Source organism: Macaca nemestrina, chromosome 13 (assembly GCF_043159975.1).
Source record: "Macaca nemestrina isolate mMacNem1 chromosome 13, mMacNem.hap1, whole genome shotgun sequence".
In the NCBI taxonomy this organism is placed as follows: domain Eukaryota; kingdom Metazoa; phylum Chordata; class Mammalia; order Primates; family Cercopithecidae; genus Macaca; species Macaca nemestrina.
The window spans coordinates 54,234,941-54,258,293 of NC_092137.1; the positions used below are offsets into that span (position 1 = coordinate 54,234,941).

Consider the following 23,353-nt stretch of genomic DNA (forward strand, 5'->3'; position numbering starts at 1 on the left):
AAAAACCATTTGAAACCGGGAGGCAGCGGCTGCAGTCAGCCAAGATGGCACTACTGCACTCCAGCCTGGGCGACATGCTTGCATTAAAGAAGATAGTTCTGGGGGCTGGGTACAGTGGCTCACATTTGCACTCTCAGCATTTTGGGAGGCCAAGGCGGGTAGATTACTTGAGGCCAGGAGTTCGAGACCAGTCTGGCCAACATGGCGAAACCACGTCTCTACTAAAAATACAAAAAAATTAGCCAGGCCTGGTGGTGCGCACCTGTAGTCCTAGCTACTCGGGAGGCTGAGGCAGGAGAATCACTTGAACCAGGAGGTGGAGGTTGCAGTGAGCCGATACCACACCACCGCACTCCAGCCTGGGTAACAGAGCAAGACTCCATCTCAAAAAAAAAAAAAAAAAAAAAAAAAAAGAGAGAGAAGTTCTGAAAAAGCCAGACAGAAATGAAGAAGAAAATCTTCATTAGATGTCAATCCCTTGGACAGATTTATTACTAACCTAAGATGATTGAAAAATAAAATAATCACCATTTTTTGCTTAACAAAACATTGAAAAGTGACATAAAACTGAAATACACCTCCAGATGTCAGAAGTTTATAGAAATGGCCTATTTTTGAGCCACCTCCTATGATGGGTGCTCTGTAGACTCTCTTGCCAATGATGTCCTGGCCCTCCATATGTACCATTCCAGTCACAAAATGGTAATTTTCCTTCCCAAGTTGTTTCTAAACTGTCAAGTGTTACTATGCATATGCAATAATAATTAGAACATCTTCGCCCTTTTATAACCATAAAATACCCTTACTTCTGTGAGGTCATTTCTTTCTTGTAGTACAGATGAACAATCTACTAAAGGCACCAGAGTAGAAAATGTTGCTATGAACTGGAATGTGATCTGTGGAAAGATACAAAGGATTTTCAACATTACATAATTCTAATTCAGAAATACAAGTATACCATGAACTATAATAAATTACCCCAATAAATTATCTTGATCAAAATCCCACAACAGTTTCTCTGGGTATTCCTCATTTAGAATTAAACACTTTAAGAGTCTTCATAATTAACTAGCTGTCAGCCGAGCGCAGTGGCTCACACCTGTAATCCCAGCACTTTGGGAGGCCGATGTGGGTGGATCACTTGAGGTCAGGAGTTCCAGACCAGCCTGGCCAACATGGTGAAACCCTGTCTCTACTAAAAATACAAAAACTAGCCAGGCGTGGTGGCGTGTGCCTGTAATCCCAGCTACACAGGAGGCTGAGGCAGGAAAATCGCTAGAATCCAGGAGGCAGATCGCAGTGCAGTGAGCCGAGATCATGTCACTGCACTCCAGTCAGGGTGACAGAGCAAGACTCCATCTCTACATAAATAAATAAATAAATAAATGTTACTTTAATAATGAAGTTATACAATATTTATTTTCATATTTATATTAGGCTTACGCATAAAGTTCTCCAACCTTTTGTCACTGAGAAGTTACTTTGCCTCCTCCCTAAATATAGAGTGTATAATCATCAATATACTCACCATGCATTTACTAAAGTCATTTGGATCCACCCCAGGCAATGCTCTCATCAACAGAGGTAGCATATGTGTAGGACCTTCAGGAAACCATCTGCCTCCTGATACCAAACTGCGGGCTACTCCAATTACACAACTTAAAGTGGCTGTGAGCTGGTGAGGTTCTGTTAATGTCTCTAATGCAGGATACGTTCTACAGTTTGAAAACAGAATTTTTAAAGTCTCCATCACAGATATGCATAATACCATAATACATTAAATATTGTAAATTCATAAACTGTACTTTGACTTAAAGGTTTATAAGTCAGCAAAATACTTAGAGTGAAAATCTGCTATCAAAGTTAACAGAATTACAGTAGCCCCGTTATCTGCAGTTTCCATAGTTTCAGTTAACAAAGGTTAACCAAGTATTTCAGTGTCCTGAGAACGAGACCATATTCACATAACTTTTATTATATTGAACAATGTATTTTTATAATTGTTCTATTTTATGATTGTTGTTCATCTTTTACTGGGCCTAATTTATAAATTAAACTATCACAGGTATGCATGTATGTGAAAAAAACATGGTATACATAGGGTTCAGTACTATCCATGGTTTCAGGTATGCACTGGGGGTCTTCAAACACATCCCTCACCAATAAGGGGAGACATTACTGTACACAAATAAAGGGGAGATACACAGATTATTTATTGCACATGTCCCCAATCCCCTGCTACCTTACCAACTCTTTTCATGCAAATTCCACAGTGAAAAAAGAACACACACTGGTAGAAGTCGGGGTGTGGTGGCTCACACCTGTAACACTAGCACTTTGGGAGGCCAAGGCAGGCAGATCACCTGAGGTCAGGAGTTTGAGACCAGCCTGGCCAACATGGTGAAACCCTGTCTCTATATGAATACAAAAATTAGTGGGGTGTGGTGGCGCATGCCTGTAATCCAAGCTACCCCGGTGGCTGAGGCAGGACAATCGCTTGAACCTGCGAGGTGGAGGTTGCAGTGAGCCAAGATTATGCCATTGCACTCCAGCCTGGGTGACAGAGCAAGACTCTGTCTCAAAAAAAACCCAAAAGAACATCAACTGGTAGATACTGCTTTATTTCAGCTGTCCTAATCTATATTATACTAATCTAATGGTCAGTCAGTGGAATAACAAGTTACAAATACTCCACAGTTTCTTTCCCCTGACCACCCCCAACCCTGGAGTCAGGGTCTTACTCTGCCCCAGGCTGGAGTGCAGTGGTGTGATCATAGCTCACTGCAGCTTCCACATCACCCAGATCAGGTAACCCTCCCACTTTGGCTTCTCAAGTAGGTGGGACTACGGGCACACGTTACCACTCCCGGCTAATTTTTGTATTTTTTTTTTTTGTAGAGACAGGGTTCTGCCATGTTGCCCAGGCTGGTTTCAAATTCCTGAGTTCAAGCAATCCATCTTCCTCAGACTTCCAAAGTCCCGGGACTACAGGCGTAAGCCAGACTAGTCACTTACTATTATTTTTTTTAATGGAGAAAACATACCAAACTCTTTAACAGAAGCTTTCTTGGAGATGTAAAACTAAGCGTCTAAAATTTTTTTCCTACATTTTTAGTTTTTAAAAAAGTTTTGCTTTAATTAAAAATAAAATCTTTGGCCAGCCATGGTGGCTCACACCTGTAATCCCAGCATTTTGGGAGGCCAAGACAGGTGGACTGCTTGAGGTCAGGAGTTCAAGATCAGCCTGACCAACATGGTAAAACGCCATCTCTACTAAAAATACAAAAATTAGCTGGGCATGGTGGCAGGCACCTGTAAATCCCAGCTACTCGGGAGGCTGAGGCAGGAGAATCGCTTGAACCCGAGAGGTGGAGGTTGCAGTGAGCTGAGATCATGTCACTACACTCCAGCCTGGGTGACAGAGTGAGAGTCTGTCTCAAAATAAATAAATAAAAGAATAAAAATTTAAAAAGGTCATGCCACTTCAAAGCAACACAAAATTACAATTGAAAGTCTCAAAAAATGTCATTGTATTGTCAATTTGGTTTATTATTTATCTTGGCCAAGCATTCAATATCACTTAATATGCTGGTATTAAATTTGTCCAAAATTTTAGGACTAAAGAAAAATGGGTCTATTTATTTATAAGCTTTGTTCTTTCTACTAAGAATTTAGCTCACTATTCATAATTAATCAGCTGAAAATCACAAAACAAAGGGGAAGTAAAGAAACATTGAAAACTGCCAGGCGCGGTGGCTCACGCCTGTAATCCCAGCACTTTGGGAGGCCGATGCGGGCGGATCACAAGGTCAGGAGATCGAGACCATTCTGGTTAACACCGTGAAGCCCCCTCTCTACTAAAAATACAAAAAATCAGCCGGGTGTGGTGGTGGGCGCCTGTAGTCCCAGCTCCTCAGGAGGCTGAGGCAGAAGAATGGCGTGAACCTGGGAGGCGGAGCTTGTAGTGAGCCGGGATAGCGCCACCGCACTCCATCCAGCCTGGGCAACAAAGCGAGACTTTGTCCCAAAAAAAGAGAGAAAGAAACATCAAAAACACTCCAAACTTCAAAATTTTAGCTAAGCAAAAAGATGAAGTCCCACCTCTCCAGGGAGCATCAGGGAACCTGCCATTAACTGTTAGCTTCTGCTACTCTGTGGAGGCCAAGAAGCAAAGAATACGGGGATTGAAGACAGACAGGAAACTGCCTATCTTCCCCCACTCCATTTCCTAATTAAGTTCTATATGCTGGAAGAGTTTCAATGCCCCAAGATGTGTATGTAAAAATAAGGTACGTTGGGAAAATGAAGTGCAGTCTAACTTGAATATTTATGGCAATGAGGGCAGGTAAGGCAGCATAAACAGCTGAAAATTATAGATAATGGAGGCCCATTTTGGTTAAGACCTTGAACATGGTACTCTTCCCCCCCAAGTAAATATGACCAATACTTATTCTGTCTCAACAATAAGACAGGAAATAGGCTATAGTTTGAATTCTGCCACTAGGGACCTTGGACAAATTTTTATGGAACTCAATGGATAGATCCTTCTAGGTTCTAAAAACTAACATTCCTCCTCTATATTTGACAAAAACATTTAGAGAGAGATCATAAAGCTTAAGTTCAGCCAGTAGAGGAAGCAGAGGTACAACAGAAAGCTTAAGTAATTTACTCTTGAACAAATTACTTTAAAAATTGCTCTCAAAAAATTAAGAGTAGGTCGGACGCAGTGGCTCACACCTGCAATCCCAGCACTTTGGGAGGCCAAGGAGAGTGGATCACCTAAGGTCAGGAATTCCAGACCAGCCTGGCCAACATGGTGAAACCCTGTCTCTACTAAAAATACAAAAATTAGCTGGGTGTGGTGGCGGGCGCCTGTGATCCCAGCTACTCAGGAGGCTTAGGCAGGGGAATCCTTGAACCCGGAAGGCAGAGGCTGCAGTGAGCCAAGATTTGCACTCCAGCCTGGGGGACTAATGCAAAATTCCATCTCAAAAAAAAAAAAAAAAGTAGCTGTCTCTCTCTTTGTAAGTACATCACGCCTATTCTGTGACAGTGGCTAGGTAAGTAAAGAGTTTTCCTTACCATTTCAACACACAAACCAAAATGAATAAAATAAAATTTACTCTGTAAAAACAACACACCTGATATAATACATGAAAATAACAAATACAATTTTCTTCTCTATCACTGATTCTAAGAAAGAAATCCAAAAACCACTTTCACTACCATGTTCTCAATCCTTAGTGACACTCAACATTTTGATCTTAAAAAAAAGGCCAGATCTTAATTCATAAGCACAAAATTTTGGTAACTAAAATGTGTGAATAACCCAAAAGATGTGTTACCCATTTCATTTCAATTTTTTTCTTTCCAATAAACCTTTATCAAGTTACCAATCATTACATTAAAATGTCCTGCTTCTCCTCTAAGAAGCCACAGAGGAGAAAAGAGAATCAAGCTGAACAGACCAAAAGAAAAACCTAGCTATGGCTCAGACTCCCACTCACCACTTACCTTTCAAGTACAGGGGGTATTACTAATTCAGGTCTCATGAGTGCAAGATTCTGCAAAGCCTGGGCTGCTTCTAAACTACCAGTTTTGCTAAACATAGCCAAGAGGACAGGCTGAATAATGCATTGTACAAAGTCTGTAACATCTTGATCAGTAAGCTTGTGGCTATCAGGCACAGGAGTTAACCAAGAGGGCTTCTTGTATCTTTCACGATGCAATCTTCTAACAATACTGTTTGGCAGCCGCTGAAGTAGTTTCATTAACTTGTTCTGGGGACACAGAAGCAAAAAGTTCTAAGTAGGGTCTACTTTCCCACATAGATATTCATGGTTGCTCTCTAGCTTCTTGAGAAAAGATTTTTAAAATAACAGTTCTTATTATCTTATTACAAAGAATTGCACAGCATAACTAGACAGAATTAAAAGTTACCAATTAATTATTCCTAATTATTATTATTCCTTTTATTCCTATTATTTATTCCTATTATCATAAATTCCTATTATTCCTAATAATTAATGAAAATGAGTTTCAAATTCCAGTCTAAAAAAACTGCTAGCACATAAATTTTCCATTACATGAAAGCCATTTTAACTGGCCAACTTAAAAAAACAACAAAAACAGGTAACAAGATAAAACTGAAAAGATGGTTCCATGCTTCTAAGCCATTTTTGTTACCATTTTTTTGCAAAACTGAGGCATGTTGTCAACAGTTACCACACCGATATTGTCTTATTTAATTTATATGCTCTACAACACAGTAATTTAATTTAAATGTAAGCATTTACATATAGCTAAGGCTATGAAGGACAGAAAATGTATTATAGGTCACACAATAGGCAATAGTCAAGGATGACTATATCTTTAAAATTCCAAGCCCTATAATGCAAAATGAAGTTACTCACCAGCCAGCGCCCATTATTTGAAGGATGGTAAAAAGATGTGATGCTGTTAAACAAACCAGCTAAGTGTTTTTGCACTAGCTTACTTGGTCCACCCTGTCCAGATAAAAAAGTAAAAATGTCAGTACCCATATCATACTGTAAAAACAGAGGTCAACAGGCCCAAGCCTATATGTAAATCACTAATGCAGTTTATAGTCAACTTGATGACAAAAATCAATTCTACCTTTAAATAAGAGTCAAAAACAATTCCCTGATGAACTTCATGCAAATCAACTCAAAATATTCTACTACAAATAAGGGCAGCTTACTTGAACCAACATAAAAAACTAAAAAAAGACCTGTCAACTTGGGATAGCAAACAGTGTATTTTACTGTTCTGTAGCAAATAACCTGGATACTAAAATTTATCACTAAGATTATCATCTTAAAATTACCAAGAATGCTAACATCAGGCATAAAAAACCTGATGTAAGGCTGAGGCAGGCAGGTCACTTGAGGTCAGGAGTTCGAGACCAGCCTTGCCAGCACAGGGAAACCCTGTCTCTACTAAAAATACAAAAATTAGCCAGGCCTGGTGGCAGGTGCCTGTAGTCCCAAATACTTGGGAAGCTGTGGCAGGAGAATCGCTTGAACCCAGAAGGTGGAGGTTGCAGTGAGCCGAGATTGCCCCACTGCTCTCCAGCCTGGGCGATAGAGCAAGACTCTGTCTCAAAAAAAAAAAAATAGGGCTTCCCTCTGTTGCCCAGGGTGCAGTGCAGTGGCACAAACACGGCTCACTGCAGCCCTCAATCTCCTAGGCTCAAGCGATCCTCCCACCTCAGCCTGCTGAGGAGCTAGTACCACAGGCACGTGGTATCATGCCCATGCTTACTTTTACTTTACTTTTGTTTTTTTTGTACAGGGTCTCGCCATGTTGTCCAGGCTGGTCTCAAACTCCTGGGCTCAAGCTATCCTCCCATCTTGGCTTCCCAAAGTGCTAGGATTACAGGCATGAGCCATGGCACTTGGCCATATTTTCACACTTAACACAAAATGAAGCTGCCAGTGAGAACTGTGTGAGAAAGCAGAGCAAAACTCATTCAAACAATAACTAATACTAATCACTATCCAATTCTGTAGCCCCCAAAAATCCAATGTCAACTCACTGCATATGTAAGATAGTAAACATCCTTCAGTGTTTGCTCCTACCAATTAAGAAAAATGGGATTTTTCTGTTTAACAATAAAATGGCAAAAACAAAGGGGGCTTAAATTTGTTTTTCTTACAATGAAATTTAAGAAGTAAACTTTTACATTAAAAAAATTGGCTTTTCCACAGAAACAAGCTAATGTGTAAAATGGAATACGAAGAAATAGTTGCAGAAGCAATATATGAATGATAAGCTAGAAAATTATAATAGAAAGTTATCCTAATATTATTTGAAAGATGACACTGAAATCTAAGCTTGTGAATATGTCTTCACTTTCCTTTAATGATGTCAATAAAATAATCCTTCACATCTCTCCCTTCACAAAGATTACTTTGTTAGTAAGCTTTATGTTCAATATAATGTTTCATGTGAACATTAGCAGTGAGTAACTAATGGAGTCTAAGCACACGCAAATCCCGAGTTGTAATCCTACCTTGGGAAAGTCTTTTGGGTTACAAGTCTGGTTCCCGGACAGTAAAAATGTGAGACACTGCAAATCCCTCAAAACTCTAGATTTAGGACTCTATTTATAATGTCTATTGGTTAGGGAGATTTCAAAATGGTACCACTATATTCTGGATTTGATAAACATGAGCTTGCGACATCAGAAAATATCCAAGAATCACGTCACCAACCAAGCCACTGTTATCAACTTCTGTGACTATGCAGAATTTTTGTAAAGTTAACACGAAATAGGGGTAAACTATAGAAAACAAATATAATGTATTACAAACCATCATGGCGGTGATCCATATTACAGCATGTCCAATATCATAAGCATTTGTTAAAAATCTTGGGACTAACACTTGACTGCTTCCCACTGGGAGGTTCAAGCTTCTCAGAATTCTTGTAAATATCTTTTAAAAGAAAAAACAATAATTAAGGATATTTGCAGGTATCAAAATAATTCTTTAGTAAGTGCTGTATATTAGTGTTACTGAAGATATTCTCATTTTATCACAAGGGTTTTTAAGTGAAATTACATAGTATTTGGTAACTTGCTTTACTCTTTAAAAATTACATATAAATATCAACAGATGTGCTGTATGACACTCTGAGGTCACAGGCACAAGGACATAAAGCAGTTGTGTCCATGCATCCAAAAAACAGACAAAATGTGATTATTTATGGCTAAATATAAAAAGGCAAAAACACACATACTGTGACTACACATGAAATATTTTGACTCCTTTCTTGTCCCAAATGCACGAATAGTTTTTCCTAAGCTCCTATTCCATGTCAAGCATGCACAACAGCACCAACCTAAATGCAAGTATCTTCTAGCAGATTGCTTTCCCTTTCAAAATTTTAATGGTGATTTGATTTTTCCCTAAGAATTTGTATTTTAGTCAATCACTTAACAACTATATTATAATAAAATTAAATTTATATTCCAAATCTATCATTACCAATAGGTAGGGGCCCAAAGGTGAGGAGAAACGATTTCTCTTCCTCAATTAGTTTCTAATGGCCAAACAAGAGAGGAAGACATCACAAGCAAAAGCAAACAGAGCATTTGCATTCAGCTGCTCCCCAGCTTTGCTCTAATGTAAGTGTGTGCATCAGAATCACCCAGCCCTACTGCAGCTCCACAGGTTATTCTACTGCAGGTGAAATAATACTGAAGATACACCTGGAATATCTAGCTTTATTTACTATAGGAAAATATATAATGTGACCTAAAAAGTGGGCAACACTGCAGAGGAGCAACCAAATACGATACACAAAATGCATTGGAAGGTAGAAATGTACGATGCTCTTGATAATATACTTAGTACTTTCCAAATTACTTTTGATACTCATAGTTCATATCCTGCATAAGAAAACACATTTATGATACCTTCATGTGGTCTAATTACCTTTAGAAAAGGTAATTGGACCCAGCCCTGTAAATCATTTGTATATGTGTTTACTAATGATCAAAGAAAATTTTATGTGCCACTTGGAATTGGCATAGAAAAAACATTTCTCCTTTATAACATAGAATTGTTGTCGGCGCTATTGTATTTATGTTCAAAATGTTCTTTTTTTTCCCCAGACAGAGTCTAGTTCTGTCACCCAGGCTGGAGTGCAGTAGTGCGATCTTGGCTCACTGCAACCTCAATCTCCTGGGTTCAAGCGATTCTCCTGCCTCAGCCTCCTGAGCAGCTGGGATTACAGGTGCCTACCATCATGACTGGCTTTCCCCCAAAATGTTAATTACCTTTGGTACATATGGATCCCAATCTATGTACCCTATATTATCTGTAGCCAATCGAGCAAAGAGATTTACTAGTTGCTGAAAGTAAACAAAAAGGACAAAGTTAATACATTTGTTGTTGTTGTTGTTTAAGTGTCATAGTCACACCCCTCCTCCATTTGTTCTTTTCAGCAATCATTAGTGCAATCAATTTAAATAGTTTATGACTTAGTTTTTTTTTTTAAAAAAAAAACCTCCAAATGTAAATTGATTCACGTCACACATTTAAAATCAGCTGCAGTTAAAATGCTCCTAAAAAGTAAAATGACAAAGCACCATCCACAATGAATATAGAAAAGTTTAATCCAACAAATATGCTGAAAATATCCACTATACGTCCAGCACCATGACAGTACAGGTACCAAAGAAAACAAACAACAGGATCTTACATTTCATGCATTTTACAATACATGTGTATACTCCTAACTACTGATAAAACCAAAATAAATGTATACTTTTGTTAGAATACAACAAATAAAATAATATAAAATTGAGAAGGAACTGATCATAACAGAGCTAACAGCCAATCCTAAGGAACTTCAAGTTACTTACCAAATGATCTATTAATATTTATCTCCAAATTTAAAAAGTATGGGGGGGGTGGGGAAAGAAAAGAAAAGAAAAACAAAACTATAGGGGAAAAAAGGTATACTTACCCCCTCCCACTGTGGGAGATTTTGCACCGAAACCCAAAGGCCAATTAATTCATCAAACCAAAGTCTAAAAAAGAAAAATGTGGTTATGAATAGCAAGTGACTTTAAAGTAGTTCAATGCCAGGTATCCTTTGTATTTTTTATAATCTATTATTGTTACTGATAACTACTTAACTAGAAAAAAATAATACTGAAGTTATAAACTTAATAAAATAATGGAGTTTTTGTCTGAATATTCCTTTCATGATTTAAGAAATCTGATCTCACAAATTAAACTTCTGCTTCATTACTAAGTACTGTCCATTCTTATTTAACAATTGCTTTCAATTTTCTACTTCCTTTTCCCTGACTTTCTCCTTTTATCTGTTTTCCTTTTATTACCCCTTCTGGCAATTCTTTCTTTCTCTTAATTTCTTAAATTAAAGCCCTCATCTTATTTGGGTGTCATCTCTTTACTTTCAATCTTATAACCGTTTTAGCCTTAACACACTTCAAGTATAATAAACTTGAAGTACAATAACGGCTGAGTTTGCAAAAACGATTTTTCTACTTGTTATTGCTTTACTAGTTTCTATATGTGTATTTCCTGCTGTATTTTTAGAATTTGTCAAGATATGCATATACTTACTTAAAACCTTTATGATGAAGTTCTGGAGGAAGGGAGGTAGGAAGAAATATTTCAAAGTAAGTGATGGCCTTTTGCATGGTTACATCAAAAGGGCACATTAAAGGTCGCCATTCTTCTAGCATCTCAGCTGTGGCATCTGCTGGAAAATACCTAATAAAAAAAGAAGGTTTTCATGTATCTGATTATTGGCTAAAAGCTCTACAACAGCAATATATATAACTTACCAAAAGGCCGGGAGAGGAGGAGAATATATATCATAGGATGTAACACAGTATACAAATGTCCAAACTAACACACATTTTCACAATACTAAAATAAATTCCCCATTTGGGCGAGGTGTTCATGCCTGTAGTTCCAGAACTTTGGGAAGCCAAGGTCGATGGATCACCTGAGCCCAGGAGTTCAAGACCGGCTTGGGCAAAATGGCAAAACTCAGTCTTTACAAAAAATTAGCCAGACATGATGGCAGCACACACCTGCAGTCCCAGCTACTCAGAAAACTGGGGTTGGGAGATCACTAGAGCCCAGGAGATAGAGGCTGCAGTGAGCCAAGACTGCACCATTGCGCTCCAGCCTGGGCAAGAGTGAGACTCGTCTCAAAAAAATAAATAAATAAAATAAAATAAAATAAAATTCCCCATTATACTTGGCATAAAGTAAATTCTCCTCTTGTCTAAGGGAATTTTTCTAAACACTATAAAGTTGACAAAACTCAGATAAAATATGAGTCACTCAAGTAACCTACAAAAGTAAACAGGGTTTTTGTTTTACTTCCTTTGTGCTATGTAACAGCAATTGAAAAAAAAATCCTGTCATAAAGAATCTAGTCTAAATAGGAAAAGGATTACCAGTAGATGAGAAAGAGAACATCAGCCCAGCAATCTCTAGGCATGTTGAATAAACCATTGACCTTCCTTGGAACACAGAGTCCTCCCCTATACAAGAGGACTAGATGATCTGGTCTACAGGCTGTGATATTCCATAACTGTAGGAAACGGGCAGGAGTGACCCTGGAGTAGATTTACAAAATTAAAATCCAAAGTGTGCGTATATACCCAAAACAAAGGTAAATAAAGAGGATACATGTATAACGGCTAAATACATCTTAACAGGCATTTTTCTTTTTTCTAAAGACAGAGTCTTACTATGTTGCCTAGGCTGGACCCAAACTCTTAAACTGAAGTGATCCTCCCACCTCAGCCTCCCAAGTAGCTGGTACTACAGGAGAGCACTACCGCATCCAGCCTTAAGAGCTTTAAAATACAAACAGCATATGAAAAATTCTGATTCTTTCCAAATAAGTTGGAAAACTTTTTCAAATAGACTTATAGGCTTGGCCCACACATCGTATTATTAATCCTATGATATCTTCATATACTTGTGTTAATTAAAATAATACTGCAATCTTCTATGTGAAAAATAAGATTATATTTCTAAGAATACTTCTGTTGAGTTCACAAAGCATTTATGTGTCAGGTCCTTGTGTAACAGATCGGAATTTTAAAAAAACCAAAAACAAACTATGCTCCACCTTCAAAGATCTCACATATCAAGGATCAATTCCCCTTAATAAGTTTTCTGAGTCAACTGTTAACACTGTAATCCAAAATGAAAACTTGGAGTTCTATGAATTACCTATGAGCCAGTAAGTATTGAAGTGATAATCTAGTTTCCAGTGAGGAAACACAGGCCAAGAGGGTAACTGCCTCACATAAAATGACACTGTTCATCGGTGCTTATGACTCAGGGTGAATCTTACGTCGCTTGAGAGACAGATATCTCATATTCCGCAAATACATTTGCCCAACATTGAGTAATACAGAAGGTCAGCAATAAATATCTGGTTTATTAAATATGTATTTAAGATGAATATTACAAGCATATAATACATGGCTTTTCATCAAAAAGGATTCACTGATTCCATACCATCTAAACAGTCTTAGAATAACTTGATAACAACAAAAAAAAGTTCAAGTACATAAAATTGAGCTTTAATTAAAATTAAAGATAATCGGCCGGGCACGGTGGCTCACGCCTGTAATCCCAGCACTTTGGGAGGCCAAGGTGGGTGGATCACGAGGTCAGGAGATCGAGACCATCCTGGTTAACACGGTGAAACCCCGTCTCTACTAAAAATACAAAAAATTAGCCGGGCGAGGTGGCGGGCGCCTGTAGTCCCAGCTACTCAGGAGACTGGGGCAGGAGAATGGTGTGAACCTGGGAGGCGGAGCTTGCAGTGAGCTGAGATCCGGCCACTGCACTCCAGCCTGGGCGACAGAGCGAGACTCCGTCTCCAAAAAAAAAAAAAAAATTAAAGATAACCAAAAAAATTAAAATTAAATTTTATTCACATTTATCTTTAATCATATGAATATAGGATAACTGGCAGGGAGTGGTGGCTCACGCCTATAATCCCAATGTTTTGGGATGCCAAGGTGGGAGGACTCCTTGAGGCCAGGGGTTCAAGACCAGTCTGGGCAACACAGCAAGGTCCCACTCTCTACAAAAAATATTGAAATAAAAAGAAAAGAATATGGGATATTTAAATATTCTACAGAACATAGTTGACAAAAAAAGTTATGAACCACCTTATTGGCATTACTCATTTTTTATCTGAATAACAACAATACTCTAGGAAATGCTTCCAAATAAAGATGATTTTATGTAAAATACGGTATTCTTACTTTACAATGGATGACTTTAAAATTTCTAAATTTCTAAATGAAATCTGAGAAGTTCAGTTCACAAACTGGAAATGGTATGTTGTGCTCAGTGACTAACATCACAATGTCAGGAACGATTTATACTTTTCATTTCCTCTTCAAACCATACTAAAGATGTGGAAAAGCCCACAGAAACAACAAGAGGCTTTATAAATTGAGAAGCTACTTACGGTCGGCAGCTTTTCACGAGTGTTTTGAGAATATTTTCTACAGAACTGGGGGGGGAAAGCCATTTGATAATTAGATTGGTATATTTTAAGAACACATCTAATTCAATTAATAAATACCTCTGAGATAAGCTCATACATTCAGATATTATTTGTTTATATGTAATAACTAAGCCTTCCCTTTCATACAGACACACCTGCAAGGATTCACTACTTAAACTCCCTAATCTACTCTTTCCTTTGCCCTCATTTCGTTGTCTCTGGTATGAACTAAAGGGAAAAAATGTTACACTGGGAAAAGAACAAATTGTTTTCAGTCTTTACAAGGTAGGCAGCAATGACCATACACCATACTTATCAACACAGTGGCTTAACACTTCAAATAATTTTTACTAAAATACTTTTACATCAAAACACAAGCAGCAGACAGACCAAAATCTGGGTGTTTCCATCAGAAATTAGCTTTCACAACCAATTCATGAGTTCGATAACCCTCCAAGGCACTTCACGGCCAGCAACAATTATCAAAAAGAACAATAGCATCTCTTTGAGCAGATACTTATAAAGTTAGTCCAGTAACATTAAAAATTATAACTTACTTTACAACGTGTAGTTGCCTCAAGTGAATACAGGAGACCAACATAAAAATGTATGTATGAATTTATAATCAACATTTTTTTAATAAAAAGGCCAACGTGTACTGGTTTAAACACATGACCAGAATGGAATATTTAAATATTTACTAGATCATAGTCAAGCAGTCAAATGCAAACAAACAATACAAACAATGGAGCACTAGGTAATTTTGAGCTGGAATTTAAAAATACATGTGTGACTACTTACAGTATGATATGTACAAGTAAAAATAAAATTTCCAAATCTCAAAAAAATGTATATATACATATATGGGAAAGGAGTAACTTTCAGGCAATGTCTCCACCTGATACTTTCTTATTAAGCTTTCTGAAATTCTTAAGTCCAGAAGTCTACCCAACTTCTCTGAAAGTTTAGGAACTAATCTGCAAAGAAATTCCAAGGAGTAACAGAAAGCAAACTCATCAAAAATAATCAATATATTATATAACCAAGAAAGGAAAACTATAATCTCATTACTTGGAGCAGTAGAAATCCTCTTTAATTTCAAAACTACTCAGAGAAAAATTAACTGAAGAGGCAACTAGGTTACAACTCACGAGATGACTTCTAAAATTAAAAAGAAAAAATACACGGCCAAAGGGCCATCAATAAGCACTGTCTCTGGTCAGGAGAGGGAGGTTCTTCTTTTTCTTATAAAAAGGCTAAGCAATTCAAAAACACAGTTCAGAGAGCATTTAAGTTTGCCCAGCAAAAAAAAAAAAAAACAGGGCAAACTTCTATCCAACTATGTTTAAAGCTCCCTGAAGACCACGACTGTGATTTTTATTTCTGGGCATTTCCAAAGTGCTTATAAAAAGGCCATCTGCTCACATATATTTATACTTTTCTGTCTATTGATTTATAATAATAAACATTTTATATCAGAGTAACAAAAAGGACAGATCTTGGGTCTTCTTTTGGTTTAGATCGAAGAATCCCATTTAGCAACAAAGTATAGAATTAACAGCTAAGTAAGAGTCATCTAGTTTTAAACTAAATTGCTCAATTTAAATGCAGATTTTTAAAAGGTAATTCTAAAATTGTAAACTGTTTATCCATGAAAATGAGCATAAGATCCACAATTCTATCAGTCCTAATGTTCGTGTTCTCATTAACATTACATTTATTTTATTGGTTCTGCGCTACACAGAAAACCTGCTGTTTTCACTTAGGACCTTTGCTAACTTAACTAACCAACATACTTTCGCATAATGTCATAAATGATTCTAGAAAGCAAGTCATAAAAGGCTGCAAAGCTACATGTTTTCTCCGGTTCCCTTCACGCTTCAGAAGAATAGGAAGTTAATTATAACACTTGATAGAGTCACTTCACTTATTAGAGGATTAGGGTATGTGGGAATGCAATTTAGTTACTCGAAATAAAGTCAATTTCAACCCCTTCTTATACATAAGGCCTGTACCATTGGATTTATGATGTTTATCCAGAAAAGGGTACAATCTCTCTAACCTGTGATATCTGTATAGTGACCTTTTGTGATTCTTGTAATCTCTCAAGATGAAAGGAACAATGTTTCTGTTTAAAAATAAAATAAAAGGTTAAGGCTAGATGCTACTAGACTACATTTCACTAATTTTTAGAGGGAGTGAATAATCACTAAATACTTTCCAACTGTTGGAAATGTATAATATTAAAGTGATAACAATTCAAAACACTTTTTTCTTTTTTTTTTAATCAAAAGGGATCTACAGAGTGACTAAGCTTTGGATGGGTTTTCTTATACCCTTTCCTCTTTAAAAAGATACGTTAGGTTGAAAAATATATGTTAGGTTGAAAAAGAAAGCCACAGTAGAGCATATAATGGTTTACAGTTTGGGCTTAGAGTCAGACGGATCTAATTTGAGTATCAGTTCTGCTACTTCCTAGTTGTATTATAGCTGTTTTCTCATCAATATGAGCAATAATACCTACCTCTCATAAAGCTGTTACAAAAATAAATGAGATAATGTATAGAATGCAGGTATATGGCCCAGAATTAAGGATAATAAATGTTATCTACTATTTCATACTTAGCCATAATAAATTGTATCCTCAATTTCCTTAAAAATTAAAATTTTGTGCTTATTTTGCTCTTACATTGATTCTACTGCCTCTGAGTAGCTACTAATTTATGACTTAAGGAAATCACAACAAAATAGGAAACTCCTCCCCAACTGCCACCCTATTATGAAGGGTAGAAAGTGAGTCCTTGTCCCAGTTCTTAAGCTCTTGTTCCAGTTTCAACCAATGATTCTGTGTGAATTTTCCTCTCTGGACCTTGATTTCCTTATGATGCCATTAATAAAGTAAATGTTAAATATTAGCAGATAAGCCTGAGGAAAACCAATAGTCTTAGCCTCCAGTTACTGAGACAGTGAACTCATATAAACTTGGAGGTTTATGCCTCCTGCCTCCTTGGCCTTATCAGGACAATATTCACTTCTAAACCAGGGAAAAGTATAGCAAATGAAATACTGAAGATGAGAGTAAACTAGACTGCTCATAGCCAGAAGTACTTGCAGCTTCACTTGACAGTTCTTGAACTAAAATTTAACTTCAGAATAATATTTGCTTTTTCATAAATGAACTGGTTAACTGTAACGATGGACTATTCTGTATATCTGACTTCATCCCTTCATAATTTAATGGTAACTGCTTATACAGTATTTGTTTTTCTTAAACCTGTGCCAAACACTCATCTAGTTTTACTTGCCTTCTCTAAATCCAAACAAAACCACCGTAAGTTAGACATTATCCATCTCATATCTAATCTTCAAAATCTAATATTGCTCAGTTAAACTAGTAAGTAGTCATTTTTCATAGCCACTTCACTCAAAATTAGGGCCAAGATAATTTCACCATAAAGAAAGGTATAAATAGGCCAGGTGCGGTGGCTCACACCTGTGGTCAGGTGTTCAAGACCAGCCTGGCCAACATGATGAAACCCCATCTCTACTACAAATACAAAAAATTAGCTGGATTTGGTGGTGCACACCTGTAATCCCAGCTACTCAGGAGGCTGAGGCAGGAAAATCACTTGAACCTGGGAGGCAGAGGTTGCAGTGAGCCCAGATTGTGCCACTGCACTCCAGCCTGGGCAACAAGAGCAAAAAAAACTCCATCTCAAAAAAAAAAAAAAAAAGTATAAATAGTAAGTACAACATTATGCTTACTGATGTGCGTTAGCATTGACTTTTCATTAAAATTACTTTTAAAAAGTATACCTTTATGGCAAGTGTTAAGAAATTGTAATAACTCTTACCACTCACATAAAAAGAGCATGCATAACTGTTTTAAATGACAATAAGCCTGATCAACTTGAACTATTTTTTAAATTTGCTTTTAAAAGATCAGTTTTTAAAGAAAGAACATTGTAGCACAGAAACAACTTTTGTGAGAAACACTATCCAAAACATTAATAAAATCTGGTAAAAAAAATTTTTTTTTGAGATGGGAGTCTGGCTCTGTCGCCAAGGCTGGAGTACAGTGGGATGATCTTAGCTCAACGCAGCCTCTGCCTCCCGGGTTCCAGCGATTCTCCCGCCTCAGCCTCCTGGGTAGCTGGGATTACAGGCATGCGCCATCACACTAGGCTAATTTTTGTATTTTTAGTAGAGATGGGGTTTCACCATGTTGGCCAGGCTGGTCTTGAACTCCCGACCTCAGGTGATCCATCTACCTCAGCCTCCCAAAGTGCTAGGATTACAGGCGTGAGCCACCATACCCAGCCGAATTTTGCTAAAATTTTAAATTTCCAAATAAAAGAATATTTTTAAAAATAAATAGGATGGTCTTCAAATACATTAAAAAAATAATTGTAAATACCATATTAATAATCATGGTTTACAACCATAAAATCTTTTAAATTTCAACAGGTTTTAGGAGAAATTCTTCTCATCATTTGATTATCATATTAAATTTTGTAGCTAGAGATCATCCATGAGCTGCTGGTACTAATTTAAACTCCTAAGTATGGCCACATGTGCCAAGAAACCCCAAACAGAGGTCTGGAAAATGTCGTTTCCATGTGGTGAGTGTGGGGAGCTGAGGACAAAGGATTTAACTGTATCTTAAAGAGCACCAATTCAAATAGCTCTTTAATGACTCAATAGAGAAACAAATGCCATAAACAAATACCAGAAAAAGAAAATATCAAATTTCTCCAGAGGCAGATTAATATGAAAAAAATGAAAATATAATACTATATGATACCCTTAGAACAATACATGTAAAAGAGAATAGATACTTTTAAAAATAAATTTTAAAAACTAGTAAACAAGTTATGTAGGCCCAAGCTACTCATGATGCAAATATGAAAACCTTTATAACCACCCACAAAAACCAAATTAGTGGTAATAATACTAAATAAATGTATACACATAGCAATTGAAATATGAATTGTTTGTGCCCATTTGTAAAAGCGATCTATGCATAATTCTCCCACATTTTGTGAGGAGCAACACCATTAGTGTGTTGCCTATGATATAACTTGCAATATGCTAGTCAAAGTAAGTGTATGGGATATTGTTTTATAAAATAAAACCATGTCCATAAGATTCAAAAGCTTCATTTATAAAGTAAATAATAATTCTTATATCACTAACAATTAGTTCAAACTCATCTCCTTTCCAGTTTTACTTCTTCTATTGCATAAAAAACACTACCAATTCTTTCTCCAGTAAAAAGTAGAATGAGATGGGGATAAAGAGACTAAAAAGGGTCTTTTGCCCTAGAGGCAAACAGACAGACAGAAAGCTAGAAGGAGGAAGTAAGGAAGAAAAGAAAAGAGGGAAACAAGGATACAAAAAGGGATGGAGAGAGGATGGAAAAGGTAAAGAGGAAGGGAAGAGAGGGAAGTTGATAATCTTTGCTTCAAACAATAGAACTAGCTTTTAAAATCATGTTGAAATACATGCCACCACCCTAAGCAGCAATTTCAATAAGGACAAAAACATAAGGCACATAAGTTTAAAATTTGAAAGACAGTTAACAAATTAAGCAATCTTTCACTTTTGATTATAAAAATAGCATTCTAAAAATAGTATGAACACATGTAGTCAGCCGACAAAACTGTTTCAAAATGTGGCAGAATATATCTAAGATGAAAAAATTCAAAATTGTCACAGTGTAGGTAATGAGTATAGGTAGGTTATATGATTTATAAATTTTATTTTAGAATAATTACAATTACAAAATGAAATGCTGAGTCTGTTAAGAGTTGAGAGTCAGTGCCGTGTTTCAGTCACAACGTGTCTTCAAAAGATCAAGAATAGTCATGGTAAAACTTTTAAGGACAAGGATGATGTGACACTTTAGGAAGAGACATGGTAAACATAATCAATAAGCACTGACTGACCAATATTAATAGAAAATTTCCAGACAAACAGCTCTTATCACTGAAGAGGAAAGCCATGGATATTTATTAATGACCACACAGGACTTTAAAAGCAGCATGTGCCTTTGCAAAGGTAGACCTTTAAGGCAGGAAAGTAGGACGCTTGGTTATAAAGCAGCGAATAAGAGGGCATACTAAAGAACAGGGTATCACTGAAGAAACTGCCTTATCTCCTCCTTTCATTTACAAAATACTTTCAGAAGCAGCCAAAATTATCAGCAAGAAAAACCTCAGAAGGATAACTGATCTGAACACAGTTCAAAGGTCCCTGAGATCTATGAAATGGTGAGGCCTGTCTATGGCCATTAACACCCTGAATGTGCCCAATCTCATCTGAAATGGTGAAGCCAGTAAGAAATTCCCTGACCTCTCATTTAAAGAAGACTCAGTCAACCCAGTATAGATCACGGTCCCTGTGGCAAAAATAACACCCAAAAGGAATCTTTACAAACAAAGCTTTTGTATTCAATTCTGAGTTTTCTTAATAAATATTGGGGCTGGGTGTAGTGGCTCAAGCCTGTAATCCCAGCACTTTGGGAGGCCAAAGCAGGAGGATCTCCTGAGCCCAGGAGTTCAAGACTAACCTGGGCAACACAGTGAGACCCCGTCTCTACAAATAAAAAGTTTTAAAAATTAGCCGGGCATGGTGGCACATGCCTGTGGTCCCAGCTTCTCAGGAGGCTGAGGCGGGAAGACTGCTTGAGCCCAGGAGGTCAAGGCTGTGGTGATGCAAGATCTTGCCACTGCACTCCAGCCTGGGCAACAGAGCAACCCTGAAAAAGGAAGGAAAGAAGGAATGTAGAGAGGAAGGGAGGGAGGGAAGAAAACATAACAAATACTGGTAAAAACATACTTGCACAATGTACTACTCTATTTCATGATAAAATTTGCATTTTTATGGTTGAAATGAGTTTCCTTGTTTTAACACATGAAACTTGCAAGAAATAAATGACTTCTAACCACTTTACTTGTCCCAAACTGTCCAAAAACCAATTAGGACCTAAGTTGAAGATCATGTTTTACCTCCTCCATTTACACCATTTCACATTTGCCATCTGCACTCATTTTCAAAAAATTCTATGGTAAGGGACAAAGACTGTTGACCTAAGTAAAGGCTGAGGGCTAATCATAGATTACATGAATTTAACAAGAAATAATGAAATAATGTAGACATGCCTAAGACTGAGAGAGAAAACCGCAGAAGTCTTTAAAGACTTAATTTACAAAAAAGAAAAAGGAAATTAATACAGGCATAGAGAATGGTGCTCTTCAAGAAATAAGTACACAGGCCGGGCGCGGTGGCTCACGCCTATAAACCCAGCGCTTTGGGAGGCCGAGGCGGGCGGATCACAAGGTCAGGAGAGCGACACCATCTTGGCTAACATGGTGAAACCCTGTCTCTACTAAAAATACAAAAAAATTAGCCGGGCGTGGTAGCGGATGCCTGTAGTCCCAGCTGTGCGGGAGGCTGAGGCAGGAGAACGGCGTGAACGTGGGAGGCGGAGCTTGCAGTGAGCCGAGATCACGGCACTGCACTCCAGCCTGAGCGACAGAGCGAGACTCTGTCTCAAAAAATAAAAGAAAAAGAAATGAGTATATATGACAAATGACTCTAGACAATGAGAAAAAACAGCTAGCTATTAAAACCTGAATAGGCGGTAGGGCGCAGTGGCTCATGCCTGAAATCCCAGCACTTTGGGAGGCCGAGGTGGGCGGATCAGGAGGTCAGGAGATTGAGACCATCCTGGCTAACACGGTCAAACCCCTCTCTACTAAAAATACAAAAACAATTAGCTGGGCGTGGTGGTGGGCTCCTGTAGTCTTAGCTGCTGGGGAGGCTGAGGTAGGAGAATGGCATGAACCCGGGAGGCGGAGCTTGCAGTGAGCTGAGATGACGCCATTGCACTCCAGCCTGGGCAATAGAGCGAGACTCCGTCTCAAAACAAAACAAAACAAACAAACAAACAAAAAAGAAAACACTGAAGAGGCCGGGCATGGTGGCTCATGCCTGTAATCCCAGGACTTTGGGAGGCCAAGAGAGGCAGATCACCTGAGGTCAGGAGTTTGAGACCAGAGTGGCCAAAATGGCGAAACCCCATCTCTACTAAAAATACAAACATTAGCTGGGAATGGTGGTGCGCGCCTGTAATCCCAGCTGCTCCTGAGGTTGAGGCACGAGAATCACTTAAACCTGGGAGGCGGAGGTTGCAGTGAGCTGAGATTGTGCCACTGCACTCCAGCCTGAGCAACAGAGGGAGATCCTGTCTCAGAAAAAAGAAGAATGATAAGCCAAACATGCTAAAACTGAGAAAATTTAAAGCTAGACTACAATTGGATAGAAATGATACCTATCAGTCAAGTATGAAATCACTATTAACCAAAAAAAGGCAGATGCTATTTTATTATATAAACTCAGAATAAAATATAAAACCAAAAATTAGGTCTCCAAGAGGCAGGCTGTAGATGGAAGAAGTCAATGATCTGCAAGAGAGATGCAGCTTCAGATACAGTTTATAGAGGGCAATGAATTGCTTCAGGAGTCAAATTACACAGAAATATGCACATTAAAATATCTGCTTGTTTCTTTCAAACAACCCAGTATTTTTCAATCATGATCACCCCCTAAAAGACCCCAAGTACTCCCAAATAAGTATTTTAAATGGAAACACTTACTTAGGAAACCAATTTAATCCTAGGTGCTCTGTCTTGGAATATAATATTCTTTCTACCATGTCATAAAGTGGTCTCCAGGGTAACTCCAAATCATCTCTTGAAAGAAGTTCCTTTTTCCTAAAAAGTAAAATAAAACAAATACCTACGTGTGCATGTGTGCACAGATGTGTGTATACCACAAATACTACACAGGGACAGTTAAATATTGCTGCTCATCACAGTGGGTTTTGCTTTTCCCCATCCACGGCCACTCACTAGCAGAACATAAGAATAATGCACCCAATTCTTGCTGCTGCTCAAACCTCAAAGAGTTCCAGATAAAAGAGGGCATTTAAATTTGTGTCACCATCACTGTAGATGAATTTCATGTTTTCCCACACTATGGAATATTTGTTTCCAGCATTGAGCTGGATGCTTCAGGGTAAGCAAAAGAATCTATAATAATTGTCTTGTTTTCTTGAGGGACTTAACAACCTATGAAAGGGGAAATTCAATGGGTGCTAGAGAAAAGACCTCGTCATGGAAGAGATGCAATTTTAACTAAAAGGTTAATTAACACATTTGATGAAACTAAAGATAATGTTTTTTGCAATCAATTTCCAAATTGGCAACTTGAGACTTGGTCTTCTTACCAAAAG

At 37.7% G+C, this 23,353-nt stretch overlaps 1 protein-coding gene across 4 annotated transcripts in view; it reads right to left on the bottom strand.

Annotated features, from left to right (window-relative positions):
• Positions 1-23,353, bottom strand: part of LOC105465033 (proteasome activator subunit 4) — a 107,491-nt gene that overhangs the window by 62,927 nt on the left and 21,211 nt on the right. For 2 of the 4 annotated variants that reach the window (XM_071076674.1, XM_071076673.1), the window contains exons 3-13: positions 22,716-22,832; positions 16,118-16,183; positions 14,017-14,061; positions 11,124-11,273; positions 10,498-10,561; positions 9,806-9,880; positions 8,337-8,459; positions 6,414-6,506; positions 5,515-5,780; positions 1,529-1,715; positions 807-896 (exon numbers count right to left, since the gene is read on the bottom strand). In XM_071076674.1, the coding sequence (XP_070932775.1) occupies positions 807-896; positions 1,529-1,715; positions 5,515-5,780; positions 6,414-6,506; positions 8,337-8,459; positions 9,806-9,880; positions 10,498-10,561; positions 11,124-11,273; positions 14,017-14,061; positions 16,118-16,183; positions 22,716-22,832 (1,276 nt within the window). The remainder of the gene's footprint in view (positions 1-806; positions 897-1,528; positions 1,716-5,514; positions 5,781-6,413; positions 6,507-8,336; positions 8,460-9,805; positions 9,881-10,497; positions 10,562-11,123; positions 11,274-14,016; positions 14,062-16,117; positions 16,184-22,715; positions 22,833-23,353) is intronic. The other 2 variants (XM_071076676.1, XM_071076677.1) reach the window with 2 other exon arrangements.